We start from the raw sequence: 21,208 nt of genomic DNA on the forward strand, positions 1-21,208 counted from the left end.
CCCCTGCTCCATATGCTTATCCAATCCCCTTTTGAAGCTGTCTATGCTTATAGCCGCCGCCACCTCCTGTGGCAGTGAATTCCACATGTTAATCACCCTTTGGGTGAAGAAGTACTTCCTTTTATCAGTTCTAACCCGACTGCTCAGCAATTTCATTGAATGTCCATGAGTTCTCATATTGTGAGAAAGGGGGAAAAGTACTTCTTTCTCTACCTTCTCTATCCCATGCATAATCTTGTAAACCTCTATCATGTCCCCCCGCAGTCAACGTTTCTCCAAGCTAAAGACCTCCAAACGTTTTAACTTTTCTTCATAAGGGCTCTTTAGCTTGAAGAAACATTGACTGTGAGGTGACATGACAGAGGTTTACAAGATTATGCATGGGACAGAGAAGGTAGAGAAAGAAGGCAGAGCATCACTTGATCTGCTCTGGGCAATTGGCAATAGGTGGCTTCTTCAGCTTGACCTCTCTGCAGCTCCCTTTTCCCACCAAAGCTGTGGGGTGGTGCATATGCTGAATCCCTACATGGGATCCCCTCCATAAGAAAAATGACAAACTCGAGACCAATATTCCAAGGCCAAAGGTACCTTTCAAATGTCAAGACACCCAGGAAGCATGACACCTGGGCATTCTCCAACTCAGCTTAATAGTTATTTTAAAAAATTAAAGACAGATGTTTTGCAGTGTATTTGGCAAGACTCCTGGTTATATACATTTCTGCCCAGTTTCACCTCGCTGTACAACTGGTACCATACTTATGCCACCTTCATTCTCAGCCCCACCTATGGATTTCAGCAAGTTGTAAAGACCTCACTGGAAAAGCCCCCATCAAACGATTGCAACCTTAAGGCACTAGCTTCTCACTCTGTTATATTTTACAAGGCACAGACCACACAAAAACCTGTTCCGTTTGTACAGGGGCCGTGGCTCGCAGCCTATGACCTTGATTATGGGGCTGGCCATCACTCCTACGGGGAGAAGCTAAAAAGTTTCCAGTTTAGAAAGAAAAAAAATGAAGGTGTTAGTGGGTGTCATGGTATTATGTTGGGGTCCCTTGCAACAGACTAGTGTTGTTGGTTCTTTTGTCAGATTGGTTATGCAGACTTAGCACTGAATTCTAAAAACATGAGCGTAGTTTTGAGAGAAACTGCTTCTTCTGTACAGAAAAGCCCCATCCAGAGAAAGTCAAGACAGTAGGCACACACACACACAAAAGTTAGCTACAACTCAGATCTCTTTTACACGTGAAACATTTCACCATTAAACTGTCATCTTCAAACACAACCCACATCTCCTCCAGACCCATGCCCAAGCCCTTTGGGGCTCAGCTACTTTTCTGTTGAGATTCTCTTGCATGAGTAGGGTTGTGTGTGGACACAGCCAAGAGGGCAGGGCCAATCTAGCTCTCCACATTTCCATTAATCACTCAGGGGATCACTTCATGGACTAGCATCTGCATCCCCACAGTCCTCTCAGTCATGCGACCTAAAGGGAAAATTTACCCAGGAACGACCTGTGCTAAGCCAAATCATATCTCAGCCGGAATTATTTAACAGAGAAACATGAAGGGTGCTGCACTATGGATTAAAATGAACAAAAGGAACAGATAACGATGCTCTTCAAGAGGAAAAAGAGTATAGGGCTCTTTAAAAAAAATGAAATCCTGACCTGGAATGCTTTCCTGTTTCCTCACTGGGTTCTAAGCAAATGTTGCCCAAAGGTTTTCATTGGTCTTAGAATACACCATGAGGACTAGAAACATTGTTGGGGAGGGTGGGGAGAAGGAAGGAAGGTTAAGGCTCTTGGGGTGCTAAACAAAAAACAAGACCTGTCAAACACACAAACACAGAGAGAGAGCCTGGTGTACATATGCCAATACTGCAGCGATGCTTGCGGCCATTCCTGCCGCTATGTCTCTTCTGCTTTCCATTCCCCAAATGGCTGCCATTTAAAACTAGGCAAACTGTTCCACTGAGCTGAAAGGCTGTCTCCACGATTCCCTTTCTTGTAGCCCAGCCTGGATGCACTTGCTCCTCTATTGCCGTGTGCTCTGTATCTCCCCCTCTGGCTGCTCTTGATCTCTTTCCCCTGCCCTTTAACTGTGCCCAAGATGGGCAGAATGAGGACAGAGCTCAGGCAGACTAGCAGTAAAGAGAAGGAGTTCCGTGAGGGCACCAGTTCAGATCTCACCTTGGCAAGCTGCTCAGTCTCAGTCCTCCCAAGTGCAAACTAGAGAAAACTAACAGGCCTACCCGGCGGGCCATTGTAAGGACTGCAACAAGATACGGTAAATTTGTACGAAGCGCTTTGAACACGGAAAGCACTGTTGTATATTTATTCAATCCAGTTTCTAGACAGGGCTCAGGATGGTGTGCAACAGTGAAATAAAATTCATACGTAATTTCTTCATTGAAAACAACAAATACATTACTTAAAAGCAGTAGAGACACTCGTTAAACTAATGGGATGGCACTAAGCTTCAGTTGTACCACTGCCTCACAGGGGAGGCAAAAAACAGAGAGCCAGGCAAAGGACAGGTGAAAGACAGGAGTGCCAGCTGGATGGAAATTGTCCTTTGTCCTCAACTAAGCACATGGTGGAACATCTCTGCCTTACAGGCTCTGCAGAACTGCATTAAGTCCTGCACGGCACAGATGTTACTCAGTAGAGAGTTCCACCGGTCAAGGTCAGCCAGATGTCTCTAGAGCTGGGGACCACCAATAAGTTCTTATTTGCTGAGTGCAGGGCTCTTCGGGGGGAATACCAGGACAAGCAGACTTGAAGATACATGGCTCCTAGACCACTTAGGGCCTTAAAGCCAGTTTGGTGCAGTGGTTAAGTGTGCAGACTCTTATCTGGGAGAACTGGGTTTGATTCCCCACTCCTCCACTTGCACCTGCTGAGATGGCCTTGGGTCAGCCATAGCTTTCATAGAAGCTGTCCTTGAAAGGGCAGCTGCTATAAAAGCACGCTCAGCCCCACCTACCTCACAGGGTGTTTGTTGTGGGAGGGGGGGGGGGGAAGGTAGAGGAGATTGTGACCGCTCTGAGACTCAGAGTATAGGGCGGGATATAAATCCAAAATCCAAATCTTCTTAAAGGTTAACACCCAAACCCTGACTCTGTAAGAAAAACTAAAGTAGCATTATTATTGGCTTGAGACTACCGGATGTCATGTGGCCGACAAATCAAATCAACCAATACGCCCACTATTGTCTGCATTTAATTTCACTCAATTGTGAAACTGTTCCCAAGAATGTTATGAAGTCAGAAGTGGAAACCAACCCTCCTGGGTTAGCAGAGAAAGCATGGCTCAAGGGTTGAACACCTGTGAATCCCTCCCAGGGCCCCAAAGTTACGAGGCTTTCAGACGGAAGGGCTGGCAAAACCTTCAAGCCGAAATCCTGGACAGCATCCACTTTTCAGAACAGATACTACTGAGGTAAACTGGGCCGGGGGTCCATACTTCAAAGACAGCATGGTTATGTTCCTTCCTCCCAAGGCTGCACTGCTGCGTGTGCGGAAAAGCCAGTGCCCAATGTGAGTCTGTGTAGGTTGTAAGAAGCATTGTTAACACTGAGCAGAGACAAGGCAGCTGCTCTCCAAGACAGGCCCGTCACTCATCCAAGCCATTAACAGGTCAGCTCGGGAAGCGATACATCCTTAACAGCCTGGTGATAAACAACCCATGTTCGGCCTAAACCATTATGTAGCACTTACCGGACAGGTACGATATCGGCTGTGCCCAGATCAATAAATGCACCTTCTTGCTTTTAACGCCAGCAGTGAAACCTACATCATGAGCTAATGGGCCAGGCAGCTTTATTTATTTATTTAGGGACAGGGGAAGTGACACCAGCATCCATCTGACTCTCCAAATGAATTAACATGCAGAACAATTCAGTTTGGGGTGTTTTTTTTGTTTTTTTTTTAAAGAGGTGGGATGTATACTGACATGGAATAGGCAACTTGGAGGGAGGCTGAGTCAAGTACAGCTTTTGCTGCTTGGAGTCAAATTTCGTCAGGCAGTCATGAGAGTGTAAAACTTGTGCCCATCAAATCAGTTTACTCTTAAAGAGGACTCAGGTATGCACGGGATTTTAACAAAACTTTATCTGTCCAGAACCTGGGTGATGAGACAGTCTGAGCCAGGTTCACATAACTGTGTATATGTTAAGTACCGTCAAGTCACTTCTGACTTATGGCAACCGCAGCCATGCCCTCAAAGGTGCTAGAAGGGAAATATAGAAAAGTCCCGTATGAAGACCGACGCTGTCCTTGTGCTATGGGAGAGGTGGAGTTGATGACCCATATGTTTTTTCGATGCCCTTTCCACCAAGTACAGAGGGATAGGTTTGTTTCCCCGTTTGTAGTTAAACCAATGGCAGACGCGGATGAGGTATGTTTGGAGAAACTTTTGGTGGATGCAAGTCCAACTATTTCTAGACCGATAGCCAAATTTTGCCATTATCTTGTGAAGTTCCATACTAAGAAACAAGAAACTGCATGTCTTGTATGACCTCTTGGAATTTTAGTTTATAAATGTTTTTATATACTCTGATTTAAAGGATTTATATAAATTGGAACTGACTTGAATTTTAAAATTGGTTAAATTATATTTTAGTTATCTTGGATTGTATAGGTGGGGAAATGTTTAAGTATTTTATTGTATTTTATGTTTTTTTAAGGAGGGTATTTTATACTATCTTTGGTATTTTAGGAGGGTTTTATATGATGTGTTGACTTATGGCAACCCTATTATGAATTAGAATCATAGAGTTGGAAGGGACCTCCAGGGTCATCTAGCCCAACCCCCTGCGCAATGCAGGAAACTCACAAACACCTCCCCCTAAATTCACAGGATCTTCATTGCTGTCAGATGGCCATACAGCCTCTGTTTAAAAATCTCCAAGGAAGGAGAGTCCGTTACCTCCCGAGGAAAGGCACCAAATTAATGCCCTCCCAAATGTCCTGTTGTTAACAGTCTTGCTCAGGTCTTGCAAACTGAAGGCCGGGGCTTCCTTGCTTTGAGTCAATCCATCTCGTGTCGGATTTTCCTCTTTTCCTGCAGCCTTCAACTTTTCCTAGCGTGATTGTCTTTTCCAGTGACGACTGTCTTCTCAACAACACGATCGAAATGCAATAGCCTCAGTTTAGTCATTTTAGCTTCTAGGAAGAGTTCACATCATTGCTAATTCATAAACGTTGTGCAGGAGTTTAATAATAGTTTGACCATAGGGCGCTGCACAGGGTTGCCAGGAGGAAAGAGTGGAGCCAGGAAATAACCACATATATCCCTTCGAATGCTGCTCACTTAAAACCTACTTCCACCCAGCCTTAAAAATCTGCAGTCTCCTACCCCTCTTCATTCCAGTATCGGCAAACTGCTGATCAGCAAAGCAAATATGAAAGAGCTGCCAGTCTTCTTAAAGAACGACACCTCCAAAGGTGAAGAAAAGCCCTGGACGGGGTAAAAACTGGGATGTATAGGATCAAGAATGAGGAGCCCCTTGACACAGAGCGGTAAAGCTGCAGTACTGCAGTCCAACCTCTCTGCTCATGAACCGGCTCGAGGTTGACTCAGCCTTCCATCCTCCTGAGGTCGGTAATATGTACTGGGGGAAGGTGTAGATGACTGGGGAAGGCAATGGCAAACCACCCTGTAAAAAGTCTGCCGTGAAAACGTCGTGATGCAACATCACCCCAGAGTAGGAAACAATTGGTGCTTGCACACGGGACTAACTTTTTTACCTTATAGCAGGGGTGGCCAACGGTAGCTCTCCGGATGCTTTCTGCCTACAACTCCCATCAGCCATTGGCCATGCTGGCTGGGGCTGATGGGAGTTGTAGGCAAAAAAGATCTAGAGAGCTACCGTTGGCCACTCCTGTCTTATAGGATCAAGATGTTTCCAAGTCTTGGGTTATTATCATCCCGCACTGCCTTCTGTTCAATAGCCCATAGTGGTCATCTAAGAGTGTTAAAACACACTCTAGGGGGCTCAATCCCTGGCACCTCTAGTTCAATGATCTTAAGCCACAGGGACTGCGAAAGACCTTTCTCTGCCTAAGATCCAGGAAAGCCACTGCCAGTCATGGCAGACAGTGGTGAACTGGAGATCGAGAGACACTATGTAAGGTTATTATAAGCGTTATAACCGATATCTGGCACCGTGCAACGTGCACAGCTTATCAGAACATCCTTTTGCACGTCTGTGCTCTTTTTTAAATGCCACATACCGCAGGGCAGCCAGGAAAGCAGGGCTGAGTCCCTTTTTCCTCCTGCACAGGGGGAGAAAGCAGCACAGCTTTTTTCCGCTTCTGAAGGCAGACAAGCTTTCTTTGGCTACTCTGCCACCAGCGTTTCACTCTTCACCAATTCTACCGACTCCACTACATCCAACTTTCCTCCCCATTTCAGAATGGGAGTAATTTCCACCAGTTCCAACCTGGAATCATTCAAATCCTTCAGCGAAGAAGCGTGTGACCCACCCACCACACTTGCTTGGCACCACATAAACTTCGAGTTTCACTGCCACACAGCTCTTGGAAAGCCACACAGGCTGGCATGGAGCAGGTCTACAGGGTTGAGCGCTCTAAACACACTAATTGGAGGGGGGAGGACATTCACCTCACAAACAGATGGTTCTTCTACCACCTTCCATAAGGGACAAAGCCACAGAGTCACCGCTGAAGTAGAAAGGGGATCAATCCACAGAGTGATATTTCCCCTCGCGCTTCAGATATTGGTAATGCTCCAATGTAAGAAAACTGCAACGTCAAGTGATTTGGAAAATGACTTGAGGGATGTGGGGAATGATATTTCCAAGGCTCCAGAGCTGGCAGTTTGATTTAGGTTTATGTCACGTAGGCATTTCACAATAAGAAAACTATGGGGGAACAATCACCTCATGGTGAGGTTTCCTAGAAAAAGCTTTCCACTGCATGGATGCCTCCCACCAAAGGAAAAGGAATGGCTTACTTAGCATTTTATAACGACCAGTCCTTTTTTTTTTAGTCCACACACAACTTATATTTTCCTATTCTTAACCCATTTTCTGTCCTCTGGCTAGGATTGCCAACCTTCAGGTGGGGCCTAGGGATGTCTTGTTTTTACATATGATTTCCAGACTACAGAGATCTGTATGGTTGCTTTGGAGGGTGGACTCTATGGCATCGTGCCATGCTGGGATACCTCCCCTATCCAAACCCTGCCGTCTTCAGGCTCCACCACAAAGATTTCCAGGTATTTCCCAACCCAGAGTTGGTGACTTTACCTCTAGTCCCAACTCGCCCTACTAGTTTTTCTTAACCCATTCCCCCTTTCCTTACTCTGAACACCCAAAAGTGCACTTCTCTCCTACCTCTCATTGTTAGAGACGAGGACTTGCAACCTAGAAACGAGCTACCTGTGAAGACACCCCCTTCTGCCTTCTAACTAGAAGGGGGATATGAATCTGCCTCCTGATAAGTGAGACTTCTGGGCCATCTAGTACAGCGTAGTCTACTTTGTACACTAACAGCTGTCCAGGGTCTAAGGCAGAGAAAGGTTTCCCCCTGCATCTGCTGCATGAGATCATTCTGTACAGGAGACACCATAAGAACATAAGAGAAGCCATGTTAGATCAGGCCAATGGCCCATCCAGTCCAACACTCTGTGTCACACAGTGGCAAAAAAATTTATATATATACCACCTCCTGTGGCAGTGAATTCCACATGTTAATCACCCTTTGGGTGAAGAAGTATTTCCTTTTATCCGTTTTAACCTGTCTGCTCAGCAATTTCATCAAATGCCCACGAGTTCTTGTATTGTGAGAAAGGGAGAAAAGTACTTCTTTCTCTACTTTCTCCATCCCATGCACCAGAGACTGAACCTTGGGAGTCTTCACTTGTATCCTGCCTTGGGCCCATTAAAATGGCCCTTGAGGTAGCTTACGATAGGGTGTGCATATCTCCGTTGATGCGGGGTGTTATAAGCAAAATCTTCTACGTGCCCAACCCCTGAGCCAGAGGCTACCTTCACAAATAACCTGCAACCCTCCGCCCTCAATGCGCACACTGCTGCCGAGAGGAAGTTACACGACATCAATTATCCTGCGGACATGTTAGATTTGCTCCAGATTGTTTTGGTTTTATTACAATGGCTGAAAGAGACCTTTTAATCAAAAAGGCTGCAAAAGCTCAGAGGCCCGAATCAGTGGGAGGGGGGAAGCACTGTGGATTTTACCGTGCGCCGCTGACTTCCACAATCCGGAGCGATTTGTAATAGCCATGCTTGAGGCCTGTTTCCCCGCATCCTTGCCCCACCCCCTGTGCTACATCACTCCTGACTGCAACATTACATTTATTCGACAGCAAAACAGCTGCAGGTCTCGAAGAGGTTAACTTCTGGAGCGCTTGGCCGATCTCCAGCCACTGTACTCGAAATCGGCGCTAATGCAAAGAAGCGCCCGGACTGGCCATGATTAATAGACTGCCACAGACACCGCTTTCCACATAACACACACTTTTCATTCCCCTGCTTCCATAGATCATGGACTTATCCTCAAAATATCTGACTGAAATTGAATTTGGCTTCTCTCTCAACCGTTCATTTCCTATGTTATGCAAGGTTATATCCTTTTCTGCATGAGCAGAACCCAAACCAGCTGCAGCTCCTCGGAAAGAAAATGTGGTTCCAATTACAAAAAGCTGGCCTGGATATTGAACCACAGTTCGGCTGCGGCTCTAATTGAGCCATCACGGAGCGAGTCTACAGTAAAGAAATTGGATTAATTAGGTTTGTAAATTTAAACAGAAGGAATCTGGGGTTTGGAGGGGAGAGAGAGGGGAAGGGGTAGGTACTCAACAAAGGTGGTGAAGATTCATATGAGCGAGAGGGGAAGCAAAGCAGAAAGGAGAGGGATCTCTTTTAACAGGGATCTTCTTTGCCCATGCCAAAACTTGCGGGTCACCTAGAGCTCTTCTTCACTTGTAGGCATCTGAAGCAGTACTCCCACACTGAAACCAATATGGTGACACTCCCGTCCCCTAAGCAATCTAGTCTGGTTTTGTCAAATGTGCAAAACCTGAGTGTTTAAACAACAACACATTTATATAGTGCTTCAGCATCCACAGCACTTCAAGTTCTATATCTGGCTGAAAGTCCCAGGACAAACCAATAAAGTAGGCCAGAAACATTATCCCCGTAAGGGGAGCAAAGTGGGGCTGGGGCAAAGGGAGAATAGCTGTCTTGTGGCCACCGAACTGTGCTGGTGGCAGAAAGGAAACACGAACCAGGGATCTTCTGAGCCACAGCTTGTTCTCGGAGTACACAAGGGCAGCACATAGTTTGCACTTGGGCATGGAGACTACACCAGGCTGCAGGATTTCAGTACCCAAGAACTGCAGAGGAACAAGGAAACTCATATGCTGGTTCCTGTGATATCTAGCAACAGCCGGGCAAGCTCCTTTCAAAATTATCCTCTGCCCAATCATTAAGAATTCCTATGCGTGCAATAATTTGTGGATCTGGACTAACAGCTGTAAAGATACTGGTCACTGTTGCCACAGTCAATTTATTCCCAACAGTGGTAGTATGTCCTGAACTTGCTTACATATGTCAGACCCTTCAACATTTTACAGGGGGAATGCACTTGTAACACCCCAGATGAAGAATCATTGCCTGAGCCTTGTCCCTGCCCCCACCAGGTGACTAGCATACACTGTCAAAGCCTTACTCTGCCTTTTACATATTGTATTCATTTATTCTGCACTCATCTGATTCAAAAAGCCAGGAGTGTGTTATTTCTTTAAGATACACTAAGGGGGTGGGGGTGGGGGGAAGAGAGAAACCAATGCTCCTAAAACAGGTTGATATACCCCAGTGGCTGGCTGCAGCATGAGAAACAATAGGCTGAGCACCACAAGATGCCTTGGTATTCATGTGCATGGATTTATGTGCATGGCCTCTAGAGACATGATGTCACTGCCTTCCATTCAGAGATCCAGCATTCAGAAACTCTGAGGAAAGAGATGAACCCTGAAGAATGAAAGCCCTTAAACTCGTGCTAAAGGCAAAAATGCAGAGATAGGTGATAAAATTAGGGGCAGAGGTTTACTTGGGATGGTAGCCAGAAAAGAAGGAAGAACTCTGAGGGGCACTTACAAGTATGATCTTGAGCAGAGCTACACTCTTTTAAACCCCCTGACTTCAATGGACATTTGTTGTAGTTCAGACGTACAGTCGAGTTCGACGCTTTGCAACCCCATGGACAAAGTCACACCAGGCCTGCCTGTCTTCCACCATCATCCTAAGACTGCTAAAAATCGTGTTAGTGACATTAGTAACACTGTCCAGCCATCTCATCTTTTGCCTTCCCCTTCTTCTTTTGCCTCCTGCCTTTCCCATCATCAGGATCTTCTCTAGTGAGTGCTCCCTTCTCATTTGGTGGCCAAAGTATTTGAGCATCAGCATCTGACCTTCCAGGGAACAGTCAGAGTTGATTTTCCTTAGGACTGACTAATCTGATCTTCTTGCAGTCCAAGGGACTCTCAAGATTCTTCTTCAGCACCGCAGCTCGAAAGCATCTATTCTTCTGCGTTCAGGCTTCCTTATGGTCCAGCTCTCACAGCCACACATTACTACTGGGAATACCATGTCAATGAACATAGGAGGGTGCAATTCTGCTTAGGGCTGCATGCCAGGTGTGCACTTCTGAAGAGATGTTCTTAATGGAGCTTACTAGCTAGTTCCAGGGTCCCCAGCATGGTGCATTGTGCCCGCTGACATGTTTCCTGCCTCCCGCCAAATGTTTTTGGAAAGTATGCAGGGACAGGTGGAGATTTTGCCCAGCAAGGTTTCTTACTGGCCACTGGAAATCTGATTGTCCGTGCAGAATTTTTATTAATATGGCTTTGGCAGCAGCTGCCACCGAAGCACTGTGTGACTGAAGGTAAGCTATTTTGCATCTGTTTCTAACTCCTGTGGCAGTGCCCACTATAGTGTAACAGAACTGCAAAAGCGCCAACAGGCTTTAAAAGGCTGGGGACCTCTGAGCTAGCTGGTCAATGTGGAACCCACAACAGAAAAGTTCTCCAAGCCTGGTGAGCAGCATTCCATTTTAGGCTACTCCATGCTTCACTGGATTTATCAGGGGGGGGGGGTGGTACGATTCACTCACAGCCTTCATATTTTCAAGTACTATCTCCACATCCAACATGGCTGGAACAGTTTGCCCTTAAAGGCCACTTGCCATATTGAATGGAGGAAAAAGTAGGTGCTGAAAACCCACAGCTGATTATATTCTTTTTTGGAGCAAGTGCTGACTTCGGAACTCCTCTGTTGCTCTTGGACATGAATCCTCCACCACATGAAAAGAATACAGATGACCTCAGGAAATCCTCGCCTAGTCTTAAAAATAGCTGCTCAGTGACATCACAAATGCAGGTTCAGACACTCCATTTCCTAACATTCAGATTTCTTTTTTGCTCCCCCCAGTTGGTGTAACCAAGAAAGCATCCGAAATATCTAGGGCAGCAATGTTTAAAAATCAGCTGATTTTGTAAGACTGGCAACCTTCTGACTGACTACCCATATTAATTGGGGTAGCAGATTTGTTTTAAAAAATATTTTTGACAGAAGTACGGATAAAATGCTGCAGATGAAAAAACGCTGTCTTTGAAGAGGCATTCTCCCGTCTTCCTCCAAAGCAAGGAAATGCTTATTCTGTTATTCTGACAGACATGACACTGATGTGCATTATCTAAAAACAAGAGCATGCATTTTGCTTCAGAGCCATTTCCACTCATATGAAAATGTAATCAAATAATTGATCAAAACTCATACAACTGGCAACGATTTCCTCAAAGCAGGCAGACAGACAAGCCTGTTCTGTGGCATATGGAATACCAGGTGAGTCCGATTTCGTCAGATCTCGAAAACAAGGTTGGCCCTGGTCAGAATTTGGATGGGAGACCACCGAGGAAGTCCAGAGCTGCCATGTAGAATCAGGCAATGGCAAAACCACCTTTGAGTGCCTGTTGCTTTGAAAATGTAAAGGGTCACTGTAAGTCAGCTGTGACTTGATGGCACTTTCTACCACCAATATAAGGCCTCTTCAGACTCGTGGGGAGGGACCGTGGCTTAGTAGCAAATCTCTAGAGCATTTCAGATCTGAGCCAGGATATTCGACATGCAAAGATGTGAGCTAAAACAATTCATTAAAACATCAGTACAAAAATGTAGTCAACTAGTTTGGGGACCCTTGTGCTATGGAAAGGGACATGCACAAAAATCCCAGGATCCATTCCTTGCATCTCTCACTGAAGGACCTCAGGTAGCAGGGAAAGAGATAATGCAGACTTAGATGAATGGATGGAGTGAGCGACTCAGAAGACCACAGCGTCAGATGTTTGAGTGCAGCTGAATTCTAAGCAAACCTCCAAGGAGGTCATGTGCCCTATCAGTGGTGGTCCTCTCTTTGCAGAACTGGCTCACCAAGCGAACCCTTCCCCTCCCCAATTCTCTCTGCCTCATATCTGGTGTTTAGAAAGCCGGCAAAAACATTTTCAAGGGCAATTCTGGAACTGATCTTGCAGTTAATGGTTCATATGACTGCTGGCTATGTTTGTTTTTTTTAAACTAGTCAATTTTTTTTTTAGTAGCCTGAAGTTTAGTGTTGGTAAGTGTAAGGTGATGCCCTTTGGGACAACCCCCCCCCCCCCCAACTTTAAGCGAATGAGATCTGAACTCGCTGAGACTGAGAGGGAAAAAGATCTTGAGGTCATAGTAGACAGCTCAATGAAAATGTCAAATTGTCAACCCAGTATGCTGCAGTGGTGAAAAAGACAAACTCTGTGTTAGGGATTATTAGAAAAGGGATTGAAAATAAAACAGCCAATACGAAAATGCCCCTGTATTGATCTATAGTGCAGCCTCATTTGGAATCCTGTGAACAGGGTTGGTCACTATCTCAAAAAGGACATTGCAAAGCTCAGAATAGTACAGAGGAGGGCAACCAAGATGATTTGGGGGTTGCAGCACCTTCCCGCTGAGAAAAAGCTGAAGAGTCTGGGACTTTTCAGTTTCGAAAAGAGACGACTAGGTGGACACATGATAGAGGTTTATAAAATTATGAATGGGGTTGATAGAGCTGACCAAGGGCAATTTTTCTCCTTCTTCCAAATTAGCAGAACTCGAGGGCTGAAGCTGATCAATAATAGGTTCAGGACAGACAAAAGAAAATACTACTTTACACATACAGTGATTAAAGTGTGGAATTTGCTGCCAGAGGATGCAGTGATGGCCACAGCAATAAACAGCTTTAAGGGGGGATTAGCAGCGATGGCCTGCGGGTGCCTGGTGCCCTAGGCAGGTGTCCCCCGCCACCTCCCTGGTACCCCGCTGAGGCGTGGCGCCCATCCGCCTCCTCCCTCCTTCCCTCCCCTTCCTTTCCCGTTTGCCTCCCTCCCTCCCCCCGCCACCGCTGCTGCCGCTAGCCCCCTCTGGCTCGTCACTAGCCCCCTCTGGCACACCAACGCCATGGCGTTCTGCTCGCTGCACCTCCCCCCGCTTGCCGTGACTAAAACTAAGACTAAAATTAAGAGTCTCTTAACAAAATGTGCAGGCGTGGGCTGCAAGGAGCCAGAAGGCCTTAGTTTTAGGCGTGGTGAGCAGGGGAGAGGGGGGCGAGCAAGCAGAGCACGGTGGGGTGGGGGGCGACAGCAGGCCGGAGGGGGGGAAGGAAGGCAAACTAAGCACTTGCCTGAGACATCAGAGGGGAGGGAGAGCCCAATTTGCTGCCCCCGCCTCCCAGCGCCCTAGGCAACTGCCTAGTTTGCCTACTGGGTGAGCCGGCCCTAGGGATTAGACAGATTCATGGAGGATAAGTCTATCAGTGGCTACTAGCCATGGTGACTGAGCAAAATCTCCACATTCAGAGGCACTAAACTTCTGAATCCCAGAGCCAGGAGGAAACATCAGGGGAAAGCCTCAGCCTCTATGCCCTGCTATTGGTCCTCCAGAGGAACTTGTTGGACACTGTGTGAGACAGGATGGTGGACTAGATGGACCTGCAGGGCTGCTCTTGTGTCTCATATTGCCCATTTCTGTTTGCTGCCTAAGACACCAAAAGGTCAGACAAAAAAAACCCTCCTTCCATAAATTGCCGTATGGAGAAATATAAATTTTAAAATCAAACAAGTGCTCTCTCAAGAACATTCCATTGTAATAAAATTAAATTAGCAAGGGATTGTGTATTACTCTGTTTACAAAGTATGGCTGAGTATCTCACCGGATAAACTTGTGGAAGCCAACAACTAAATGATTACTGAATTCCAGTGGGAGTCCAAAGTTTAATTTTACACACACATACAACTGTAATTTGATAAGATACAGCATAAGCTTCAATGCTGTTTAATTACTGGGCAAGCCTAGTAGGATATTAGACCTCTCCCTCCCCTATCCAAAACAAACTTTCATCTAAATTACTACGATGTAACATCAGCCAGCTCCAAAACATCCTAGGGGGTTGGGCTCCATCTATCTGGTTCACCATCACCAAACCAGGTCTGAACACCACCTCCCAAGAACAGGGACCTCTGGGTGGTGGCTCCTGTTTTATGGACCTCCCTTATAAAGGAAATGCGGTAGATGTTCCCCACTGGGTCTTAGCAGAGGAGTAAAGCTTCTGTTTTCAAAAGTACAATATATAGGTCCTGTTAAGCAGATGGCTTTTAAAAAGTCGTTATTCTGCTAGCTTTTCCTATAGTTGCTTTTTATGGCTGTTTTGGTTTTTTAAAAATTTATTGTTCCACGTTTATCATATTTTGAAAACGCTATAGTTGGAAGGCAGTCTATAAACAGAAATTAACTAAGTTAACACAGGAGAGGCATCACCGAGTAGAAATAACCTTTGTCGCAATGGGACGTCCAAGACACTGCTTCAAGCAGCTGGCCATACTGAAGAGGAATAATGCGACAGGCAGGCCTCGGATTCAGTGGGAGCTCACAGGAGCACAGCTCCTGAACCTTTCTGAGAGTTCCACCTCCTCCTTCCCACCTTGTCCATTGAATAGTAGGTGCAGCTGCATAACAATCCCTGGATGAGCTCCACCACCGATTTTTCTACAAAACGACCCCTGGCGACAGGGGTCCTTCCCTTGGTAAGCAGCGCCACTCACATGAACTGCAGCCCACACTCCCCACTGGTCTCTCAAAAGCGGGAAGAGGAGCAGGAAAGCTGGGACAAAGACCAGGCAAGCTGCCATGACATCCTGACCAAGGGCTGATGTTGCTCAACCTCCTGAGGGTCTCTGACACGTGCCCAAGCTTAGCCAACTGTTTTTTAAGCAGCTAGACATGCAGTAAAAAGGAAAGTGACTTTGTGTCAGTAGTTCTCAGCAGTTAACCTACTCCCAAAAAGTTGGTTGCAATGATAAAACAGGGAACAGAAGGAAAACTGCATATATTGCCCTGAGCGCCATGGAAGGAAGGTAGGGTCAAAGGCTAACAAGCAAAGCAGCTGGTGTAACAGTCAAAGGCTGGCTGCTTCAGAATATAAGCTCCAAAGTACCCCAGCTCCTTGAGTGCCAGAACTAGGTGCGGGGGAAATTTCCTTCTTTTGTCTCATGTTTGGTAGAGCAGGTCGGAAGGGCAAAGACCTTGATCACATGACAGAAATCCTTCAAGTCTTTAAAGAAGCCTACCAATGCATGCCCTTCAGTCTGCAAGACCTGAGCAAGACTGCTAATGATAGCACGTTTTGGAGGTCATTAATTCATATTGTTGCCGATAAGGTGGATGCGACTTGACAGCACGTAAGGTGCACACCGACCCCTCCACCTTTCAAGGCAACATGAAGGAAAAGCACAAGACCTTACCTCTCCCTGGAAACTTTTCAATAGCGGAGCTACCTGTTTCCGCAGGTCCTGGAAGACAAAAGGCAAACAAATACATCAGGAAACAGTCATGCTTTTTTTTTTTTTTAAGAAAGAACACAAATTGGAAGGGGATAGTTTTAGATTCACCAAGCTAAAAAAGCAACCGTTTGAATCCATCGGAGGCATTTCCGTCAGCTACTCTCTCAGCGCTTTTTCATTTCACCAGTTTTATCATATTAGCTGAAGGCTGATTACATTTTTAATCGAAACACTGCTATGAGCAAGGAGTGTAGCAAAAAAAAGGGGAGGGGGAAATTAACTGGCTTATGAATCCAGCCCAGTACACAATTATGGCTGTCCCAGGGGAAGAGAATTAGTTAACAAAAGCCTGTAGTAATGTTGGGTAATCAGTGAACTCCTTCAGTCAAACAACTCAACTGAAACAGTGCAATGAATGACTAATGGGATGTAAAACATGTGTACCCGCATGGAAAGGGATCAAGCGAGATCCCTCCCTCCCTGCCCCTCCAAGCAGAGCCTTCTTCCAACATGCCAGCAACTGGGCATCATTTATTTAGATCTACTGCCTCGTCTGTTCCGTGGGATTTATGGTGGACTTGCTTATTTGGAGCATGCCAATATCTTCTGCTTGTGCTGTCTCCAAAAACTCTTGTTCCTAAGATGCCATGTTCCTTGCAGCCTTCAATATCTGACCCTTGATAGTGAATGATGTCCACACAAGCAGGGCTTTGTTCACTAGGCTAGCCCTCCATGGCAACCCCAACTATGCATGTCACCACCAGCTCATCTTGCTCCAATGTCTCCCATATGCAAATGGAAACACACACACACACACAGTTGGTACCAGAGGGCTAAAGGCGGCCAGAGAGAGCTGCTTCTCTGCCCCCTCTGCCATCTCCCCAGCTAGGAAATGGGAGATTATCCCTGAGGCCCCTAAAAGGCCAGGGTGGTGTCTGGGGACTATCTGCCACCTTCTAATGGGAGAACATGGGGAAAGTTTTGCTGGCTGACTACAGCATTCACTGGATCTTGGTAGGTACCCCCAAGTATACCAAATCCTGATGCCAGACCCATATGCAAGGTGGAAGGTCTCTGGCATACCAAGGTCTCCCCCTACCCTTCATGGTGCGTGTGATAAACTGGGAGGCATTTGTCAATTTCTCACTCTTTGGGAGACCATTCATGTGCTATGAAAAACTATAACAAAGATGCAGGTGGGCAGTTTGGAGGGGGATTAAGTTAGGGCTAGGAACTTGAGGGCATTTGTTTGCAAAGCTGACAAGCAGATCCCTAAGAAGAGAGGATACAGAAAGCTAGGAGGCGGACTAAAGAGGAACCTTGCTAGATCAGACCATCAAAGGTTCACCTCGCCCAGCATCCCAGCTCCCAAGGTGGCCAGCCAGCCCACAAGCCAAGCAAGAAAATTAATGCCCCCACTCATCACTCTGAATAACTCAGCAACTAGTTTTCCAAGGTATACTGCTGCTGAGCAGGGAGGCTCCACTTACAAACAGAGGCTTTTATGGCTAATAGCCACTGATAGATCTCCTTCTCCTCTCCCTCCTCCACATACTCTTCTTTATTCCTTTTTAAAGATATCTAAAGGTCACGGCTGACATCACTGTCCAAAAGCCATGCATTCCAAAATAAAATTATGCATTTGTGTGAAGATCTATTGCTAGTTGTTTCACTAGGTCACCCCCAAGTTCTGGTAGTTTAAGGAAATGAATATTTAGGGGGAAACCTTGGGAAAGGGAGAGTCACAGGAGAAAAGTGGCAGCTCACAGCTGATTCTGGAGTAGTCAGGTGGTGTAGTGGTTAGAATGTCAGACCAGGACCTGGGAGACCGTTTCAAATCCCCATTCGGCCATGGAAGCTCGGTGGGTGACCTTGGCCCAGTCATACACTCTCAGCCTAACCCACCTCACAGGGCTGTTTGGAGGAATACAATGGAGGCCAGGATATAAGCCACTGTGAGTTTCCATTGGAAAGAAAGATGGTGCATATATAAAGAAAATAAAATAATAAAAATGTTTTGGATCACTCTGAGTGTCTCCCTTCCAGAGGCGACCCTGTCACTAAGCAAATTAGGCATTTGCCTAGGGTGCTGGGCTGGGGGAAGTGCCGAATTGGGCCCTCCCCCCCCTCTCGGTGCCCTAGGCAAATGCCCTGGCTGCCACCCTCCTCTGTGGTGGTGCCACAGAAGAGGGCAGCAGGCTTGCCTAGGGCACCGTGCACCCTAGGGCCACCCCTAATCCCTTCTGTCTTCTGGCTATCCCAGACAAGGCAGGTCCATTACATGCAATGTATCTTTACCAAAATCTAATCTCCCAACTCTCGAGCCCTCCTGTATTACCTCCCCCCGCCAACAGAGTGATGTACATACAGAGAGCTACTTTAAAAATGGTTTCTCCGTGTGGCAGTTCTCTGACTACTGGCCACTGGCCACCTGGATCAGCCATGCTCTCTTATTTGTGATTACCCTGCAATCAAACACACACAATCATCTGATTGCAAAACCTCTGTACCTCCTAGTAGCTGTAAAAATCTTCACTAAAGCATTAATTAGTATGGGGGCACTTCCTCTAGTATTCTACGTATCAGAGTTTGATATTTATGACAAAATAAAAATACAGTAATGGCCTGATCCTAAAGTGGGGCATGCCAAGTTTTAGAATCAAGCTATGAAGTTCTTAATTGTATAACAGATATAATCTCCCCTTGTCCTGATCCAACTTTGAACCAAAAGGAGGAGATATGCTACTTAAACTTGACATTTATGATGGCAATGCACTCTGAATCTGCTCGATGCAAACAGAGTACTGTCAACAAAATATTTTTAATTTAAGTCCTGCTTTTGCACTGGGCTCCAGTTTCCCGGTGCTCTCCATCCGAGGGGATCGGGTTCTTGCCTGCTTAGCATCAGCAATGCTGCAACTTCAGTGACTTCCAGAATACTAACTGGACCACCACACAGCTTCTCACAAGTCTGACTGCCTTGTCTGTAAGCATCCAATTATGGCCGTCACCCCATATTTCACCAGAACCGGAATCCAGGGCATCCACAACAAAAAGCGTGCTCAGCCGTGACCCAGGGGGGGATGCCAGGTAGGGTTCAGCTGGCACACTATTACCCAATCTTGGACACAGCAGAGAGACCAGTTGCTCAAGACTCCTTATGCAGTCGGGGTCACACTTACTGTCCCCTATTCAAAGGCGCTGGGTCAAGCTTGCTTCCTGGCCTGCGAAGGTCAAATACCCACTAACACGGTACATACCTACAGGCAAGCTAGAATACTTGCTCCTCCCATTTTAGGACTTATAATGATACAGGTATGGAAGGGGGGGATCAGAAAGAGGGGGCAACTAGGCGACTACTAATTGTCTGCTGGCTCCAAAGCTCCTGTTAGATTTACTGCTGGCAGCTTGGAAAAATTCCTCCTCCGACAGTGTTCCTCACTATTATGCCAGTGTCAGATGTGCTTCCTCCTTTCTTTGCACTAAACCGAACAGACAAAAAATAAGCCATTCGGCCCGATGCATGAGAAATCTGCAGCACCGGGGAACAAACAAACAAGGGCATCGGATGCTTTTCCTGGTCTTGAGAAATATCCGACAGCCATCTGGGGCTGTGATCAGGAGAGGATGCTCCACAGCAAATCAGCAATCACACATTAACACTCCCCTCAAGGGTAGGTGGCACCAAACACTTTGACAAACCATTATCTGTTAACGCAAACAACTGAGCCTTTCCAAGTTCTTCTTCCCCAAATGAACTCCTTTTCAAAGGTCTGCCACTACTTCCCAGTATGGGGTGGGGGGGGAGTGTCAAGCTTAAAAGGAAACAGTTGGAAGAAAAAGGTTTTATCTTTGCTGTCCTTTTTTTTTTTTTAAACAAAAAGGCCAGGTCAATACCCAAAATATATTCCCTTTACAGAAAAAGAAAACTAGGGCTATGCATCTGATGAAGTGAGCTTGGACAAACTAACATTCTTTATGCTGAAAAAATATTTTCTTAGTCTCTTTAGTGTGCCACTTAGGGTTGCCAGGCTGTGGGGGGGGGAGGTCTGAAGTGCCACTGTTGCACTGGTGCACCTACCTCACTTCCAGATTTGTACGTTTGAAAAAACACTAGGTTTGCTAACAAGAGGAGCATCAGACAAATCACCTAACTCATTCTTATCACCACCTTTTCCCCGAGGAGCTCAGAATGGTGTGCCTGCCTCTCCCCCCCTTCTTAGTTTTGACCCCATAGCAACCTTGTGAGGTAGGTTGGAGAGGAAAGGACTGCAAGACTACTGGCTACTCAATGGGGGGAGGGGGGTTGAGATGAATGAAAAAAAAAATTAAGAATGCCTCCAAAATAATCCAGAAAAAAAAACCCAATAACCCTGGGTTCCAGGTATCACTAAAAAGATAAAGACTCTGGGGTAACGTTACTTTTCACGGTAGACTTTTTACTTTTTACAATTTATTTTAACAGAATCCAGAATGCAGAGGCAGCAAAATATCCCCTCTTCCAATTGAGAATTGCAGAAACAGGCTAGAAATATTCTGCCTTCCAGAGCGTCAGTTCAACCCCCAGCAAAGCAACCAAAAAGGGGGCCTTTCTTGGGGGTACTTTCTTTTTAAGTTGGATGTTCACCTGTCTGTATTATTTAGACATACTTGCCAAAGGCGGGACTTGGACAAAGTGATCCGCTGATCTGCATCCCTCCCAACTGATCCCATGAAAAAGAACCTTCAAGATCCCCAAGGAGCCCCTCTTTCCCTAGCACTTCCTCCCCCCGCCCCCCAATCTGCACAGTCTGGCTTGGGTCTGGCCAGCCACTTCATTCTTTTGCTTTTGGGTGACAGCAACTGAGCACTTTAGAGCCTTCCAAGGTCTCTTCCGGGTGCCTCCCCCCCAGCTCCCCCCTCTGCACTCTGCAAGTGCCTGCAAACGTGAAGCTTGTTATCTAGAACGCTCCCGCTATTTGCAGTCCTGGTTTGACAAAAATGGCCCTCTGGGGATTGGAGACCTAGACGGAGTTCTCATCCGGAAAGTATTGTATCCATAAGCAAAATGAACTCTGAAGGAAGAGCTCCTGGATTCCCCAGCTCCTCCATGGCATTCTCTCTCCCCTCACCGTACAGTGGGCTGGTCAGAGTCACGGCACGGAGGGGGGCAGAAGCCCAGTCGCATCAGCTTCACTGACATCATTAGTTCAGCTGTCGCAGTCGATTGTGGAGCCAGCTCATCAAGGGGAGAGAGCTGCTACGCCTTCCCGGCCATCTCCCCCCCCCCTTTTGCATTTCCACCCTCCTTAGGAGACGTTTAATAAGGAA

The 21,208-nt window shown here is 46.4% G+C and overlaps 1 protein-coding gene across 11 annotated transcripts in view; it reads right to left on the bottom strand.

The window, feature by feature from the left end:
* CUX1 (cut like homeobox 1) overlaps nucleotides 1-21,208 on the bottom strand; it is a 364,039-nt gene that overhangs the window by 183,589 nt on the left and 159,242 nt on the right. For all 11 annotated transcript variants that reach the window (XM_060259668.1, XM_060259667.1, XM_060259669.1 and 8 more), the window contains exon 3: nucleotides 15,860-15,907. In XM_060259668.1, the coding sequence (XP_060115651.1) occupies nucleotides 15,860-15,907 (48 nt within the window). The remainder of the gene's footprint in view (nucleotides 1-15,859; nucleotides 15,908-21,208) is intronic.

The sequence above is a fragment of the Heteronotia binoei genome, chromosome 18 (assembly GCF_032191835.1).
Source record: "Heteronotia binoei isolate CCM8104 ecotype False Entrance Well chromosome 18, APGP_CSIRO_Hbin_v1, whole genome shotgun sequence".
Lineage (NCBI taxonomy): Eukaryota > Metazoa > Chordata > Lepidosauria > Squamata > Gekkonidae > Heteronotia > Heteronotia binoei.